Below are 13,464 nucleotides of genomic sequence, written 5' to 3'. Positions count from 1 at the left end.
AGAATACAAAAAAAAAAAAAAGAGAGAGAGAGAGAGAGAGTAAAAATCACCAGGAATCCAGCTCCCTGGAGATAACGTCTTTTAGGGGACCATTTAGAAAAAGTCTATGTATTAAATAAGCAAACAGAATAGACAGCAATTTTCTATAAATGGGCTCACTCTCTAGTTTAACACCATCTGGGCATGAAAAGGCCTTTAAGGGTAGTGGTTAAGAACATGGAATCTGGACTCAAAGTGGCCTGGATCTAAATCCTAATATGTGAACCTGGGCAAGTTACTTAACATAAGCCTTAGGTTTCTGATCAGTAAAATGGGGATAACAGCATCTGTCATTACAGGATTATTGTAAGGATTAAAAGGGAATGCAAAAAAAAACAAAACAAAACAAACAAAACAAAAAATAAAAGGGAATGCAAGTAAAACACTTAGTTTAGTGCAAGGACATACTAAGCACTCAATATACTAGCTATATGGTTACTTTTTAAAAGGGGGTTCACTTAACATATCTCTGTGCAACTGTAGATATTATTGTGTTGATACAGATTTACATCAATATTAACACCTTCAGAGTATTCCATTTTAAAAAACCATAATCTGTTTATGTAACTCCCTACTGATAGGCTTAGGTACCCCCCCCAAATGGTTATTCCATAGATTGGAAGATGCCCTTTTTATACATTTTAGCGTCTTTGAAATGCACATTACATTTTATAATTTAATTAAATATTTTATTTTCTAGGTGGCACATATAGACTAATTGTAATAAACACCATAATGTCTATATTTTTTAAAATTAAGATTTGTTTAAGAACTCTTAAAAGTGGAATTTGCCGAAACCGGTTTGGCTCAGTGGATAGAGCATCGGCCTGCAGACTGAAAGGTCCCAGGTTCGATTCCGGTCAAGGGCATGTACCTGGGTTGCGGGCACATCCCCAGTAGGAGATGTGCAGGAGGCAGCTGATCGATGTTTCTCTCTCATTGATGTTTCTAACTCTCTATCTCTCTCCCTTCCTCTCTGTAAAAAATCAATAAAATATATTTAAAAAAATAAAAATAAAAATGGAATTGCCAGGTCATTTTATGTTCTGGTATATATCACCAAGCCAATATTCAGAAAGATTTTATTGGTACAAATCTCCACTGGCAGGAGGTGACAATACCCATTTCTCCACACAGTGGCCACCAAAGGGTAGGGGTCAATTTTTACTACCTTCACTAATCTGACAGGCAAAAATGAACTCATTTTTATTTGTTTGTTTTTTCATTGTTTTCATCACTGAGGTCAATTTACTTTAGATAGCATGTCCAATAAGTCACTCAGTAGAAGCTGCTGCCCATGCCTGGCAAGTGCAAAGCAGGACTGCAGATACCTTACATTTCCGGTTTACTCATCCCAACGGTTAAGAGGGCGTTATCATACTGTAGAGCAAGCTTCGCAGCCAGACCTGAGCACAAACCCCAACTCTGCCACTTACCAGATGTGTGAACCACAGCAAGTTACTTAACTTCTGTGCCTGTTTCTGCAGTCACGAGATGGGACTGATTTAGAGCCCCAATTCAGAAATTATGTATAACTTCATGGCATAGAGCACTGGTTCTCAACCTTCCTAATGCTGCGGCCCTTTAATACAGTTCCTCATGTTGTGGTGACCCCCAACCATAAAATTATTTTCGTTGCTACTTCATAACTGTAATTTTGCTACTGTTATGAATCGTCATGTAAATATCTGATATGCAGGATGTATTTTCATTGTTACAAATTGAACATAATTAAAGCATAGTGGCCGAAACCGGTTTGGCTCAGTGGATAGAGCGTTGGCTTGCGGACTGAAAGGTCCCGGGTTCGATTCCGGTCAAGGGCATGTACCTGGGTTGCGGGCACATCCCCAGTGGGAGATGTGCAGGAGGCAGCTGATCGATGTTTCTCTCTCATCGATGTTTCTAGCTCTCTATCTCTCTCCCTTCCTCTCTGTAAAAAATCAATAAAATATATATTTAAAAAAAAAAAAAAAAGCATAGTGATTAATCACAAAAACAGTATGTAATTATATATGTGTTTTCCGATGGTCTTAGGCGACCCCTGTGAAAGGGTTGTTCGACCCCCAAAGGGGTCGTGACCCACAGGTTGAGAACCGTTGGCATAGAGTAAATGCTCCATAAATGGTAGCTATTCAGTAATGACTTTAACTACCATGGCTCACAGAAGTGAAACTTGAAAAACCCCAAAGGAACATTGCATTTCCTTAAACATCTCTTTCTCCAAACAGGGATGACTGGTCTTCAGCCAGCCTCCCAAAAGGAGTCTTGTATAGGAACTGAAAGTTCATTCATTCTTAGTACCTACTTGGAAATAGTCCATCCAGATGACAGGGGAATAAATGAATATAATGAAAGGCAATCAAATTACCTGCTAGAAGAGAACTGAAATAGTCTTCATTCTCAAAAGAGTAAATGCAATATTCTGGATTTGGTCAACAAGATTGATAAGCATTATCAGCAGGCTAAAGCATACCAATACCAGACTAAAATAGTGAAGAAAAAAAGAAACAGCCCCAACCTGTTATTTTTTTAGGTTTGGTCATTGAAACACCTGAAAGGGAGCTGTGTACCGAAATCCAGCTGTTGTGAAAACTGGACCCAAGTAAATCCTCTTTCTCGGAAGCATCCTCAATGCGTCTTCTTTTCTCAGTTACACGGGAGACTTACTCAGATGCCCCCAGCTGGCCAGCAGAAATCCCCCTGTTTTTCCTTTCAGCCTCTCTCAAACCACCCCGGCTTCATCCTAGTCCTGACACCTATGCAGGCACTTACCTAGCTCACAAGCTGGCTACTGCAACCTTCCGGGCTGGGACTCCAGGGTGACCTCTCTGTCACCCACTGTACACACAGGGAACTTTCACCATCCACTGAAAACTTCAGATGCTTCTTAAGGAAAAGATCAAACTCTTACTGCGTTTTTCTAATCTGACTCCAATTCTACCTTATTCTCCACTACGTCACTCACAATCTATAACCTTATTCTAGCATTCCTATCTCAAACACAAGTACAACCACCACCCCCAAGCCCCCGCTCCCGCCCTCCTCTTAGCCCTACCCTATTTAATTCACAGGGTCCAGTTCAAGTGATACTTCTTCCTCAGAGCTTTCTCTGACTTCAGGTCTTACCCATCTCTTCCCTTCCTAACTACTTTGGCAGTTACAGGTGTAACACAACTTCAGCATTTCATTAAACACCAGTGCACTACAAAGTACTGTTTGTGATCTTGCATAGATCATTTAACCTCTATGGGCCACCATTTCCTCATCTGTGAAATAGTAAGTCAAAATTAATAGATTTTAAAAAGTCTTCTTCTGTTCAAAAAATCCTCTAATTTTACATACTGCCATATACTGTTTCAGATATTAATCTTCATTTCTCGCATTTGATTTTAAGAATACCTGAAGAGAAAAAGTACATCATCTATTTCTTCCCCAACTCTCAAAGCAAGTTATCCCAGGATGTGGCTCAAGGAGATGCTCAGTAAATGTGACAGTGGAATAGAGACATCAGTGCTGAGATAGAAGAAAACTTCAAAGATCTGAGTGTGAACCCAAGATCTAGTTCTAAAGCAGCTTGTGCAACCGGGATAGGTAGGTAGTGCCAGACGAGTAGATGGTCCACTGTCGGCTCTCTTGTTGAGTTGAAGGTCTGCCTTAATGGAAAACAAGAATGGAATGAACACAGGCTCGAGAGCTCAAAACGGTTCTTAATTCCTGTGCAGCACTGTTTGAAGCATGTGCACATAGCCCCTAAGTGACAAATGCGACTTTCAGGTGAGCTCAGACACGTATGTGCGTTAGGGGCCCTGTTCAGTGGACAGCTCCTAGCACTCTCAAGCCTGCCCTACAATGGCGGGGCAACTGAGGTTCAGCTCAGCCACGCAAAGCCTGAAACCTGCAAGAGAAGAGCAATTCCTCCCATTTCTATGCCCCAGTGCTCTTCTCAGAAAATACAAGCTTTTATAAGAGGGAAAGTAATGCAGTTCTATTTCAGGCTTCCAGTAAAATGTCTTTAGTTTTCTCCCTTTTCTCAGGGCAGTACAAGTCAATGTGTAGATAGAAAGTAAGAAAGTGGTCTGCTGGAGGACAGGAATCAACATTAACCAAAAGTTAACCAGGAACTCTAAGACAGTGGGAGGATGCGATCCTTCCAAACTCTTGTCAGAAGCAGAGGGCTAAGTCCCTTTCTATCATTATATTAAAATAAAATGTATTAACAGCAATATGCTCATGCCCCCTTTATCAAGAGAGGGCAAATACATATATCCCTATTTTAATCAAGTTAAACTGGTCAGTGCTATTCCAGCCACTTCTAAACACGTTTTAAGATCCTAAAGAGTTATCAAATCAAATCAGAGCCACTCAAATGAAGCCAGTTACTCTTTGAATAATCAAATGAAGGAAGCACTGTTGTTGCTGGTGTTTTTTTTACTAACAGTTCTTAACACAAAGCAAACGTCCCTCATGGCCCTCCTCTTCACTCAGCTGTTACACAGAATTATGAGACAAAGGGCAACTACTGTATTATCACTTTTTTTTTTTTTTTTGGAGTAAAATCACAAGATTACTAACAAACAGCTAATGGCCACAATTCAAAAGCAATAATGGCATTATGACTTCATATGCCAGTTATCTACCAAACTGGAAAGAACCAAGTATCCTTATTTTTCTCTGCCCAGAGAAAATCTGCAAGTGGGAGCACCCTGATTCACTTTCTCCCCATCATGACTTCTCTGGGGGAATGTTAAACAGTGTCACCTCCTCTAATTATAGGGGGAGGAGAGAAGGGTTTTATACTTGTCCAAGAGGTTACCAATTTAAGTTGGAGAACTTATAAAATGTTCACGGTCTCGGAAAGACTTCGGTGATAGTAAACACGGAAAGGTCTTGTCTGAAAATTCTTAAAAATCCTCAAATCCCTTCTTTTGTTTTACTTTGCTGCTTTAGTGCTAAATATGCAATGGGATAAACTTAACAGAAAAATATGAACCATCAGGCTTTCATTTAAGTTTCTATGGTAAGTTTAATAGAGACATCAGTTTGTATTTTAAAAACAACAATGCCCGGGCAGCCTGGCTCAGTGGTTGAGCATCAACCTATGAACCAGGTCACAGTTCCATTCCCGGTCCAGGCACATGCCCGAGCTGTGGGCTAGATCCCCAGTAGGGGTGTGCAGAAGGCAGCTGATCAATGATTCTTTCTCATCATTGATGTTTCCATTTCTTCATTTCCCTTCCTCTTTGAAATCAATAAAAATATATTAAAAGAAAAACAAAAAACAACAACACTTGGCGCCAAAGGGTTTTCATCCAGGTTACAAACGTGGATATCTGAAGTAGCCAATCTTATGATATCACCGTCGGATTATCTGCTGAAAACAGTAATCACCTATGAAAACATCAAATTACCTCCTCCGTATACCAATGATACAGAGTAATTTCGAGGTCTAAGTTGCATTTGCTCTGATTTCTAGCTCTCTAAGAAAACAGAATGAGAAGACATATGTCACTCTAAAACCTATAGCTGGTTTGCTTTCTGGCAATTTTGTGCTGACTTGGAAAATACCCTCAGAGAGTTTGGCATGACAATAACAGCTTTGAATAAAACACACAGTTTTTTTTCTCCTTAAAGAGCTCTTCAATATCACCTTTTATGAAATACAACTTACACATTTAACATTAAACTACTATGCAGTAATTTCAGAGAACTCTATGCCTTTGGCAATGAGAACAAAATATAACTCTCCATGGGTCTGCATAGCTTAAAAAAACAAACACAAAAAACTAGTTATTTTTAAAAGGACCATAATTCTACACTTCCACCTTCTTCCTCTTTGTAAAATTCTAATCATTTCATTCAGGGATAGTCAACAAACAGTAGCAGTTTCCAGCAATCAGACTAAGGCTCAGAGGGGGGGGAAAAAAGTCAAAACTTGAGACATGGTGAATATGCAAACACTAAAGTTCAAGTTTTCCTCATTTAAAGTTGACACTATTCGATAACACCCACCTTGTAAAAAAGTAAGTTACATATCCAAAAGGGCAAGCTGCTCCAGTCAACTAAGTAAACAACATAATTAACATGTGCCAGGTGGAAAGTGAATCCTCATGTAAATAGTGGGGTTCCAAATGAGCTGCAAACTGTAAAGCAGCTTATTTTTTTCTAAACTGTCAGCAGGTTTCTTTTGTGCAATTAGAGTTTAAAATGGGGTAATTGCTCCTCAAGTTTCTTCTAAGAATATTGAAATCTGACTTGTACAACAGCAAACTGAACCTTATTATTTAGAACTCCATTGTTTTTTTTTTCAAAAAAGAATAAAAACACACTGAGTTATTTAATGAGTTTTGGCAGGTATTTAAAACTACCTCTCTAAACTAGGGGAAATTAATTCCTAACCGACCAGGATCACATTCCAGAATGCAAACATCTTTGACTATGTAAAATAAGACTAATGGAGTGCTTTTACAGAAATACTTCAAGTTTAGGTCTTTCAAAACATCCCCTAATTTTTTAATAAAACTCTCCAAGGTAAATCAACCTACTTCCTTACTACAGTCATATTGCTTTGACTTCGCTTGAAATAGTACCAATATCAACAAGCAAAAAGAAATACTCGAGGCATTCACACAAAGGCAGTTAAAGACCATACATCACACACACACACACACACACACACACACCACCCTCTTAAGTCATATTTAATATTCTACTCAGCGTCCATCTCGGCTATCCAGATCTCACACGACGGTAAATGTGGGCAATGAAAGGAGCACGGCTTCTTTGTGTGTTACCGGGCAAAGAAGGTAGGTGAGTACAAGCAGAGGCCATTTCAGTATTTGCTTGGCAGCAACACTTACCTTGAGGATGTCCCCCCTTTTGAAGCTCAGCTCGTCGTCTGCAGTGGCTTTGAAGTCATATTTGGCGATGGCTTCCATTCTGAGCGCTGCTCAGTGCTCAGCAGCCTGAAGCAGGGGGAAGGGAGTCTTCCCTGCTGAAGCAACCCAGCACGCTGGGCTCAGCCTCGCCTCTCTTCTGGGACTGGCTCCTGCACTCCGGGACACACAATGCCACCCTGAATCAGAAGACGGATGATTGAGAGAAGTGGCCGGGATTGAAGGCAGCCCCGCCCTGCCAATAGGCCTGCTGTCCCAGCCCCCACGCCCCCTGGTTAGGCTGGCTCAACCCTCCTCCCTCCCTTCCAAGCAAGAGCCCAGATCTCCTTCCTCTTTTCAGCCTCAGGCCCAGGCGACTGACAGGCCCGCCGGCCAATGGTGGCAGCAGCTCGAGCTATTCCAGAACACACTTCCTCTTCCTTCCCGCTGGGTGTACACGGTGAGCAGGAACCACACCGGTGCAGCCCCGTTTGGTCTCCACCTTTCCTCCCTCACTCCTTACACTCTTCTCCAGGCACAAAACAGAGCCACTCAGAGAAGGCATGCCCCTGGGGATGCACCCTACTTTCCTCAGTTAAATAGGCCTGTCTCCCTCCTTTCCCTGCTGACCTTCCTGCTTTTCTGAAAAATGCTGGGTCCTCGATCCACAGTCAAAGGCAAGCAATGCAAGCTTTGGTCCTGAGCTGCTTCCAACTCTTCTCAGAAACTAAACCTTGGTCTGCTCCTAGGAGAGCAGGAGAAAGTGAACACAAGATCTACTTTTTTATTCAGTTTACTACTGAGCAGAAGACACCAGAGAAGGTCCAACAGCCTTTTTTTCAGCCTTTTGCTGCTGGATCCTCTGCTATTCTTGCAATAAGGCCCCTAAAGACCTGCAAAACTTTGGGGTCTCCAACAGCCCTTGAAACAGATGTCCAAGGTTTAGTATTCCAGAAGCAACCTCCACATTATTTTTAACTAGCCTAAGGAGCAAAGCTGACATTCTAATCTACATTTGAAAAAAATCCTTTTTATAGAATGAGCTGTCAGAAATTGTGTCTGGGAAAAGAAAATGCAGGGAGATGGTGCCAGAAAGTCAAACACATCTCTCAGTTACCTGAGAACAACTGCTTTGCTGAGAGCCAGCAGAGTACTGGTGCAAACTGTATTGTGCAGGTAGAGTCTGTAATAACCCTCTGGTGTGTACCCGGTGATGGGGAACTGTGGGCACCACAGACAATCACTACTGTAGTACAGTCTCCAGCCCTGAATATGGGACACAACCTAGACCTTTGCAGAACAAAAGGAAAATAAAGCCTCATTCTTATTTCACCAGTCACTGTTTTCATAGGGTGAAAACAACCCGAATCCTGGCAGAATGGGGACAGATTATTTATAGTGACACTCTTCTTGGATAATTACCACCTAGCAGAGAACTCATTTGAGGGATACGAGTGATTATTATCCTTTTGTTCTAAAGTTACCAAGTGGGGCATTAATCAAGTATAGCTGCAAATGGACTAAGCGGTAAACCAGCGGGAATATTAAGATTAGAGAAAAATGAGTATCACCAAGGGGAAAAGAAATTACCTAGTAATAAAAAGTCCTCCAGTCAAATTCTAAAAGCCAAACATTCTACTACAGGTAAACTAATAAACCAATCCAATGTTTACTCTATCAGGCCAGACCTAGGATATATCCTATGTGGCACTGGCCCAAAGAGAGCAAAGAAAGCAGTCTATGAAATATATATATATATATATATATATATATATATATATATGTAAAAAGATCACTCTCAGAGTATTTATTTTTGCCTGTCTTCAAAAACCCCGTACTTATACCCTCTGTAGTGTAGTTCTTATCAAACTAATCCATGTATATAATTTTAAAAGTCCGAGTATTGAAATTTATGAAAAAGAGCAGTTCCCTACCCCAACACCCACAAGTAATCACCCCCAATTTTGTTTTTAGCTTTCTCTTTGTATTCACTTACAATATTTCTAAGTAATATGCTTCTGTTGCTGCTTCTTAGTTTTTTCCAGCCATCATCTATCACCTGAAAGATGAGGCCCTAACTATTCCACCCCTGCTAATATCCTCTTGCCCCATCCCAGTAATATCACATATTCTGGTTTACGCAGTAGTATTACAACATGAAATATTGTTCACTGGTGATTTAAATAATGTATTGCAACTTCTTTTCTAGGACAGTCCTTTAGTTTCCCCAGCATTAATAACTGCTTTTCCTCTTTTGCTTACTTTCCAATGTGTGTACCTACATTTAATTGCTTATAAGTGCTCCAAAATCTCTGCTACAGGCCTATCAATGTTTTCCACAGACCCAATTGCTTATTTGAAAGGGTCTCCAGGTCTGATTGTTAGGACTATGCATCAATGATAGGAACCTGAGCAATACTTAGGCAGATCTAAAAAAGCAAGGAGTTTCATTTTTGCAAAATGGAAGTGAGACAGAAACCCAGAGCACTGTCACTGTCCAGGCACTATGTCGTAACAGGGCATAAATGTCTGTTATTCAGGACTTCAGACGACTGTAGTGTAACTGAACAGCCGTAGCATAAAAACCAAGACCGTTTTCAACGCTTGTTTTACTGCTGTTACTCAATTCATCTACCACGGGTTTCCTAGAGAAAGCCTAAACAAACTAACAAGTGAAAATCATGTTTCAAGTGACTATGGCTTTGTCAGATACAACTTGATAGAAATGAAACCCAAGCACAACGGATACTTCTGTGCCAAAGAGCACCTCATGGAGAAAACTTGAAGATGTCAGCTTAACAGGCTATCCACTGAAAAGAGCACATAGGCCAAAGGGACTCAAAAGGGTGTGTTCCCTTAAAGACAGAAAAATATGTTATCACATACGCAACACTGTTTATTAAAAGGAAGAAATCTGAGAGTGAACGCAATGTCTAATCATTTCAATAGAGTAGATGCTGCTGTTCACTTCCCAAGAAAATGGGTTGGGAGTACACTCAACACTGAAGCCTAATGAGAGTATGTCTCAACTGTTCCCAGCACACACCTCCCCGGCCCATCCCAAGCAATGAATTCTAAGAAGGCAAGTGTCCTCAGCTGGAAGATGGAAATAGCATCTACCTCATAAGGCCATTTTGATTACTGAAAGAGACCGCCCCTGCAAAGGCCTTAGCAGAGCCTCTGGCATAAAGCGCTGAGGTGTTAACTAGCATCACCGGTCCCATTTGAAATATTAGTCCGCACGTTTCCACAGTCCATCTAGAACTTCTAACTACATACAGATGGTCTAATAGGCAAATTAACAGTCCTATTAAGTATAAACTTTAAAATTAAATTGCTCCACATCAGTCCTAACAAAGCTCAAACATTTACACATATAAAAACTAATCACATCTATAGTCACGTACGTATTCTATTAGGCTTTTAAATATTTACTCTATATACACAGAAAAGTATACATTTCAGTTGAGTAATTTAAAGCCACACTTGTCTCATTATTCTATTCTATGCCTGTACTCTGTAACAACAGTTTTGATCCTTGGACCAGCTGCATCAAAATCACCCCATTCAGAGACTGATTCACTGTGGGGGTGCCTTCTGGAGTTCTGCAATGTAGTGGCCTTAGGCCCAGAACCTAATTTTATATAAGACTCACTGGTAATTCTTATGCCTGCTACATTTTAAGAATCACTGCTGTACCACCATAAGGGTGCCTTAACCAGATTTTAAACTCTGTGTTCCAGATAATGCACTACAACATCTTTAGATAACAAAAATCATGCATATTCACTTGACACAACTGGGAAAAAGCCAACTTTGACAAAACCAAGACTCTCGACGGTCATTCAGTAGTGCCAAAAAGTTCTGAATTAAGTAAGTAACCATTACTTTCTCCCAGGAGCGCATGGTGGGTCTCTATTCTGTATTGTTGCATTTCTCCAAAATCTATTATTCTTCTGCTCTAGGTAATAATTAGAACTGTTGCTGCACAACATGCAACACAATAACAGAAATTATTGAGAAAAATCTCTTAAGTACCATCAACCAGTAGTATTTAAAACCCAATAATCCTTCACATCTGAATATACTGGCTGAGGAAGTGAACAGCCTCAAGCATTTAAATGCTTGCTTTTAGTATCAAAGAAAGCTGACTAAAAGCGCTAACTTCTTTTTTTATTTTGGAATTTAGAAAATTTTGAACAAGGGAAGGGGCAGCAAGACAAATAAAGTCTTTTCTTTCTCCCCCCAAAAAGCCAACAACAATAAAAAAGAGGGCTGATTCTAGCATTTGTAGGAATAGATGCCTGATTTTTAAAAGCCTGGTAAAGTACATGTGAAACGAATTTAATATGTATGTCAACTATAGTTTAAATGTAAATATGAAAATAAAATACTTTTAAAGCCCGGTTAAAAAAAATTAGTACTATTGCAATGGGCAAGCTCTAATTGATCAAAGGTCTAAATAAATTCTATTCCCTTAAATGTTTCATGTTATCTTAATTCTATTGAAATATAGGTATATGGTAGGTTTTCATTTTGTTTTCGTTGTTTTTTTTACCTTAACCACCGCCCCACCCCCGCTAAAAGCCAGTGAGAAGTCCTACAGCCCCAGATCGACCCAGTCTTCCTTACTAATGCAAAAGTGACACAGGAAGAAAAGCATCAGCTGGCACAAAAGCATGATCCTAAGACGAAGGAAACAACTAAAACACAAACGAAACAAGCAAGCTACGCTCGTGACCTAGTGCAGTATTGATTACTTAGGGATGAATTCAATCCTTTGAGCCTCTCCGTTCCCAGGGGGAGAACGGAAGGCTCGCATGGCTCTCTAGCAGCCCTTCTGGCTGCCTGAAGGAACACAGTGCACGCTTGAAAGTAAAGGCTTGTGAGGCAGGAAAAGAGGCTACCTTCCCCGGAGAGAACACGGAATCATTAAATGAGGGAGAACACGAACTGCGCAAGGAGCAGAACAATTTTGCCAGCGGAGGAGACTACAAGGAAGAAAGGGAAGTAGATTAGAAAAAAAAGGTGGGGGGAGGGGGCAAATGACTTGCATGACACACAAGTAAGCACTTAGTCAGTGGCAGGGAGAGAAGTAGACAGCGAGGGAAGGCGACAAGTGCAGGAGCACGAAGTGAAAAGGGGACAAGAAAGCCAGAGAGACTAATGCTAATTTCCCTCGTGTCTTCTCCACTCTTTCCCGAGAGCCCACGGGACTCAGAGACCTCGCGTGCACTTCATGCAGCTCCGCTGCAAATTGTGCTTCCACGGCCTCCGAAGCCAGCCTAGAATAACCCCTCGCCAAGCTGCAGCTCCTATGGCTGCCCATCCTGGACGGCGAGCGTCACAGATGAAAACCACCCGCGCTGCGCTCTCCTCTCGCTGAAATCTTTCCTCAGAGCGTTCCAACCACTCGACCGCGGCTGCTTATTTTTCTTGACAAACATGTTTTCAGCGAGTAGTTCGCAAAGGGGGGCCGCGAGGGGAGGGGGAGGGACCGAAGCACAGGCATCTGGACTGTCTCCGGCAGCACACGTTCCAACGCGCGGCATCAATAGGGTTGGTGGGTTCCCTCCGGAAATTCAGCCCAGAGACACCAGGGGATGGAGAGCTGGTGGCCGTGCAGGTCCACGGGGCAGCACTCGCCCCATGTGCAGCCCGCAGAGGATCCCCCCTCCGGGCCAAGTCACACTGACTCACAGAAGGAGTAGCTCGTGCTCTCGGGCTGCTCCGGGGTCCTTCTGCGCAAACCCCCATGAAGAAGGCATGAAATAGAACTAGGAGCCCCCCGGCCTTTTGCTCCGGGGTCCGGGGGCTCCGTCCTGAGCCGAGGGCCCCGGGAGGACAGTCCCCAGGAAGGAAGCGCCCCAAAAGAGGAAACGTGGAGTCCAGAGTCCCGGGGACCCCCTCTCCTGCCCCACACCTCGCCGTCCCGACCCCCAGGCCCGGCGGCCTCGGGAGCTGAGCCGGGTCCCTACGGGCCGACTCCCGCTTTGGAGCGGGGTTGGAAGACGCACCGAGCCAGCGCCGCCGCGGCCGGCCCCACTCACCGTGGCGCAGCTGCTCCGCTCCGCACCGGCCCCTCCACAGCGGTGAGTGGCCGCCGACCGCGCTGCTGCTCCCCGAGGGCAGCGCCTATTCCGGCCGCTGTCACCGCCACAATCTCCGTCGTCGTCGCCGCCGCCGCCGCTGCCGCCGCCGCCCGGTCGCTGAAGCAGCACAGCCGCCTAGCTTCCGCTCCTCTCGGAGTCCCGCGAGAACTCCCCCGCCCCGGTCCCGCCCCGCCCCGCCCCCGCGAGATTTCCCCCCGGCGGAAAGGCCCAGGGCGCATGCGCTCCTCCGCGGCCGGCTACCGCTGTTAAACCTTCTGGATGCCAGGGCGCCTGCGCAAGGCCGCCCCGCAGCAGGTGGCACCTACACGGCTCCGCCCCTGAGTCTCCTTAACCCACTCGGTGCCAGAGCCGGTAAGCTACAGCGCAACCCTGAAGGAGCAAGTCTTCTGCCCCGCCGAGTCACTCCCTTCCCCTTCCACCAAACCAAGGCAATTTGGGGG

General features: G+C 43.3%; 1 protein-coding gene across 6 annotated transcripts in view; it reads right to left on the bottom strand.

Annotated features, from left to right (window-relative positions):
* GRB2 (growth factor receptor bound protein 2) overlaps nucleotides 1–13,171 on the bottom strand; it is a 60,809-nt gene extending 47,638 nt beyond the window's left edge. For 2 of the 6 annotated variants that reach the window (XM_036338928.1, XM_036338930.1), the window contains exons 1-2: nucleotides 12,962–13,171; nucleotides 6,897–7,111 (exon numbers count right to left, since the gene is read on the bottom strand). In XM_036338928.1, coding sequence (XP_036194821.1) covers nucleotides 6,897–6,974 — 78 coding nt within the window. In that variant the 5' untranslated portion in view covers nucleotides 6,975–7,111; nucleotides 12,962–13,171. Of the gene's footprint in view, nucleotides 1–3,438; nucleotides 3,693–6,896; nucleotides 7,112–7,541; nucleotides 7,657–12,928 lie in introns of all 6 variants that reach the window. The other 4 variants (XM_036338929.1, XM_036338926.1, XM_036338927.1 and 1 more) reach the window with 4 other exon arrangements.
* Between the last annotated feature and the right edge of the window lie 293 nt (nucleotides 13,172–13,464).

Source organism: Myotis myotis, unplaced genomic scaffold (genome assembly GCF_014108235.1).
Source record: "Myotis myotis isolate mMyoMyo1 unplaced genomic scaffold, mMyoMyo1.p scaffold_m19_p_17, whole genome shotgun sequence".
NCBI lineage: Eukaryota > Metazoa > Chordata > Mammalia > Chiroptera > Vespertilionidae > Myotis > Myotis myotis.
Note: the sequence above shows the minus strand (reverse complement) of the source record. Positions and strands in the feature narration are given on the sequence as shown.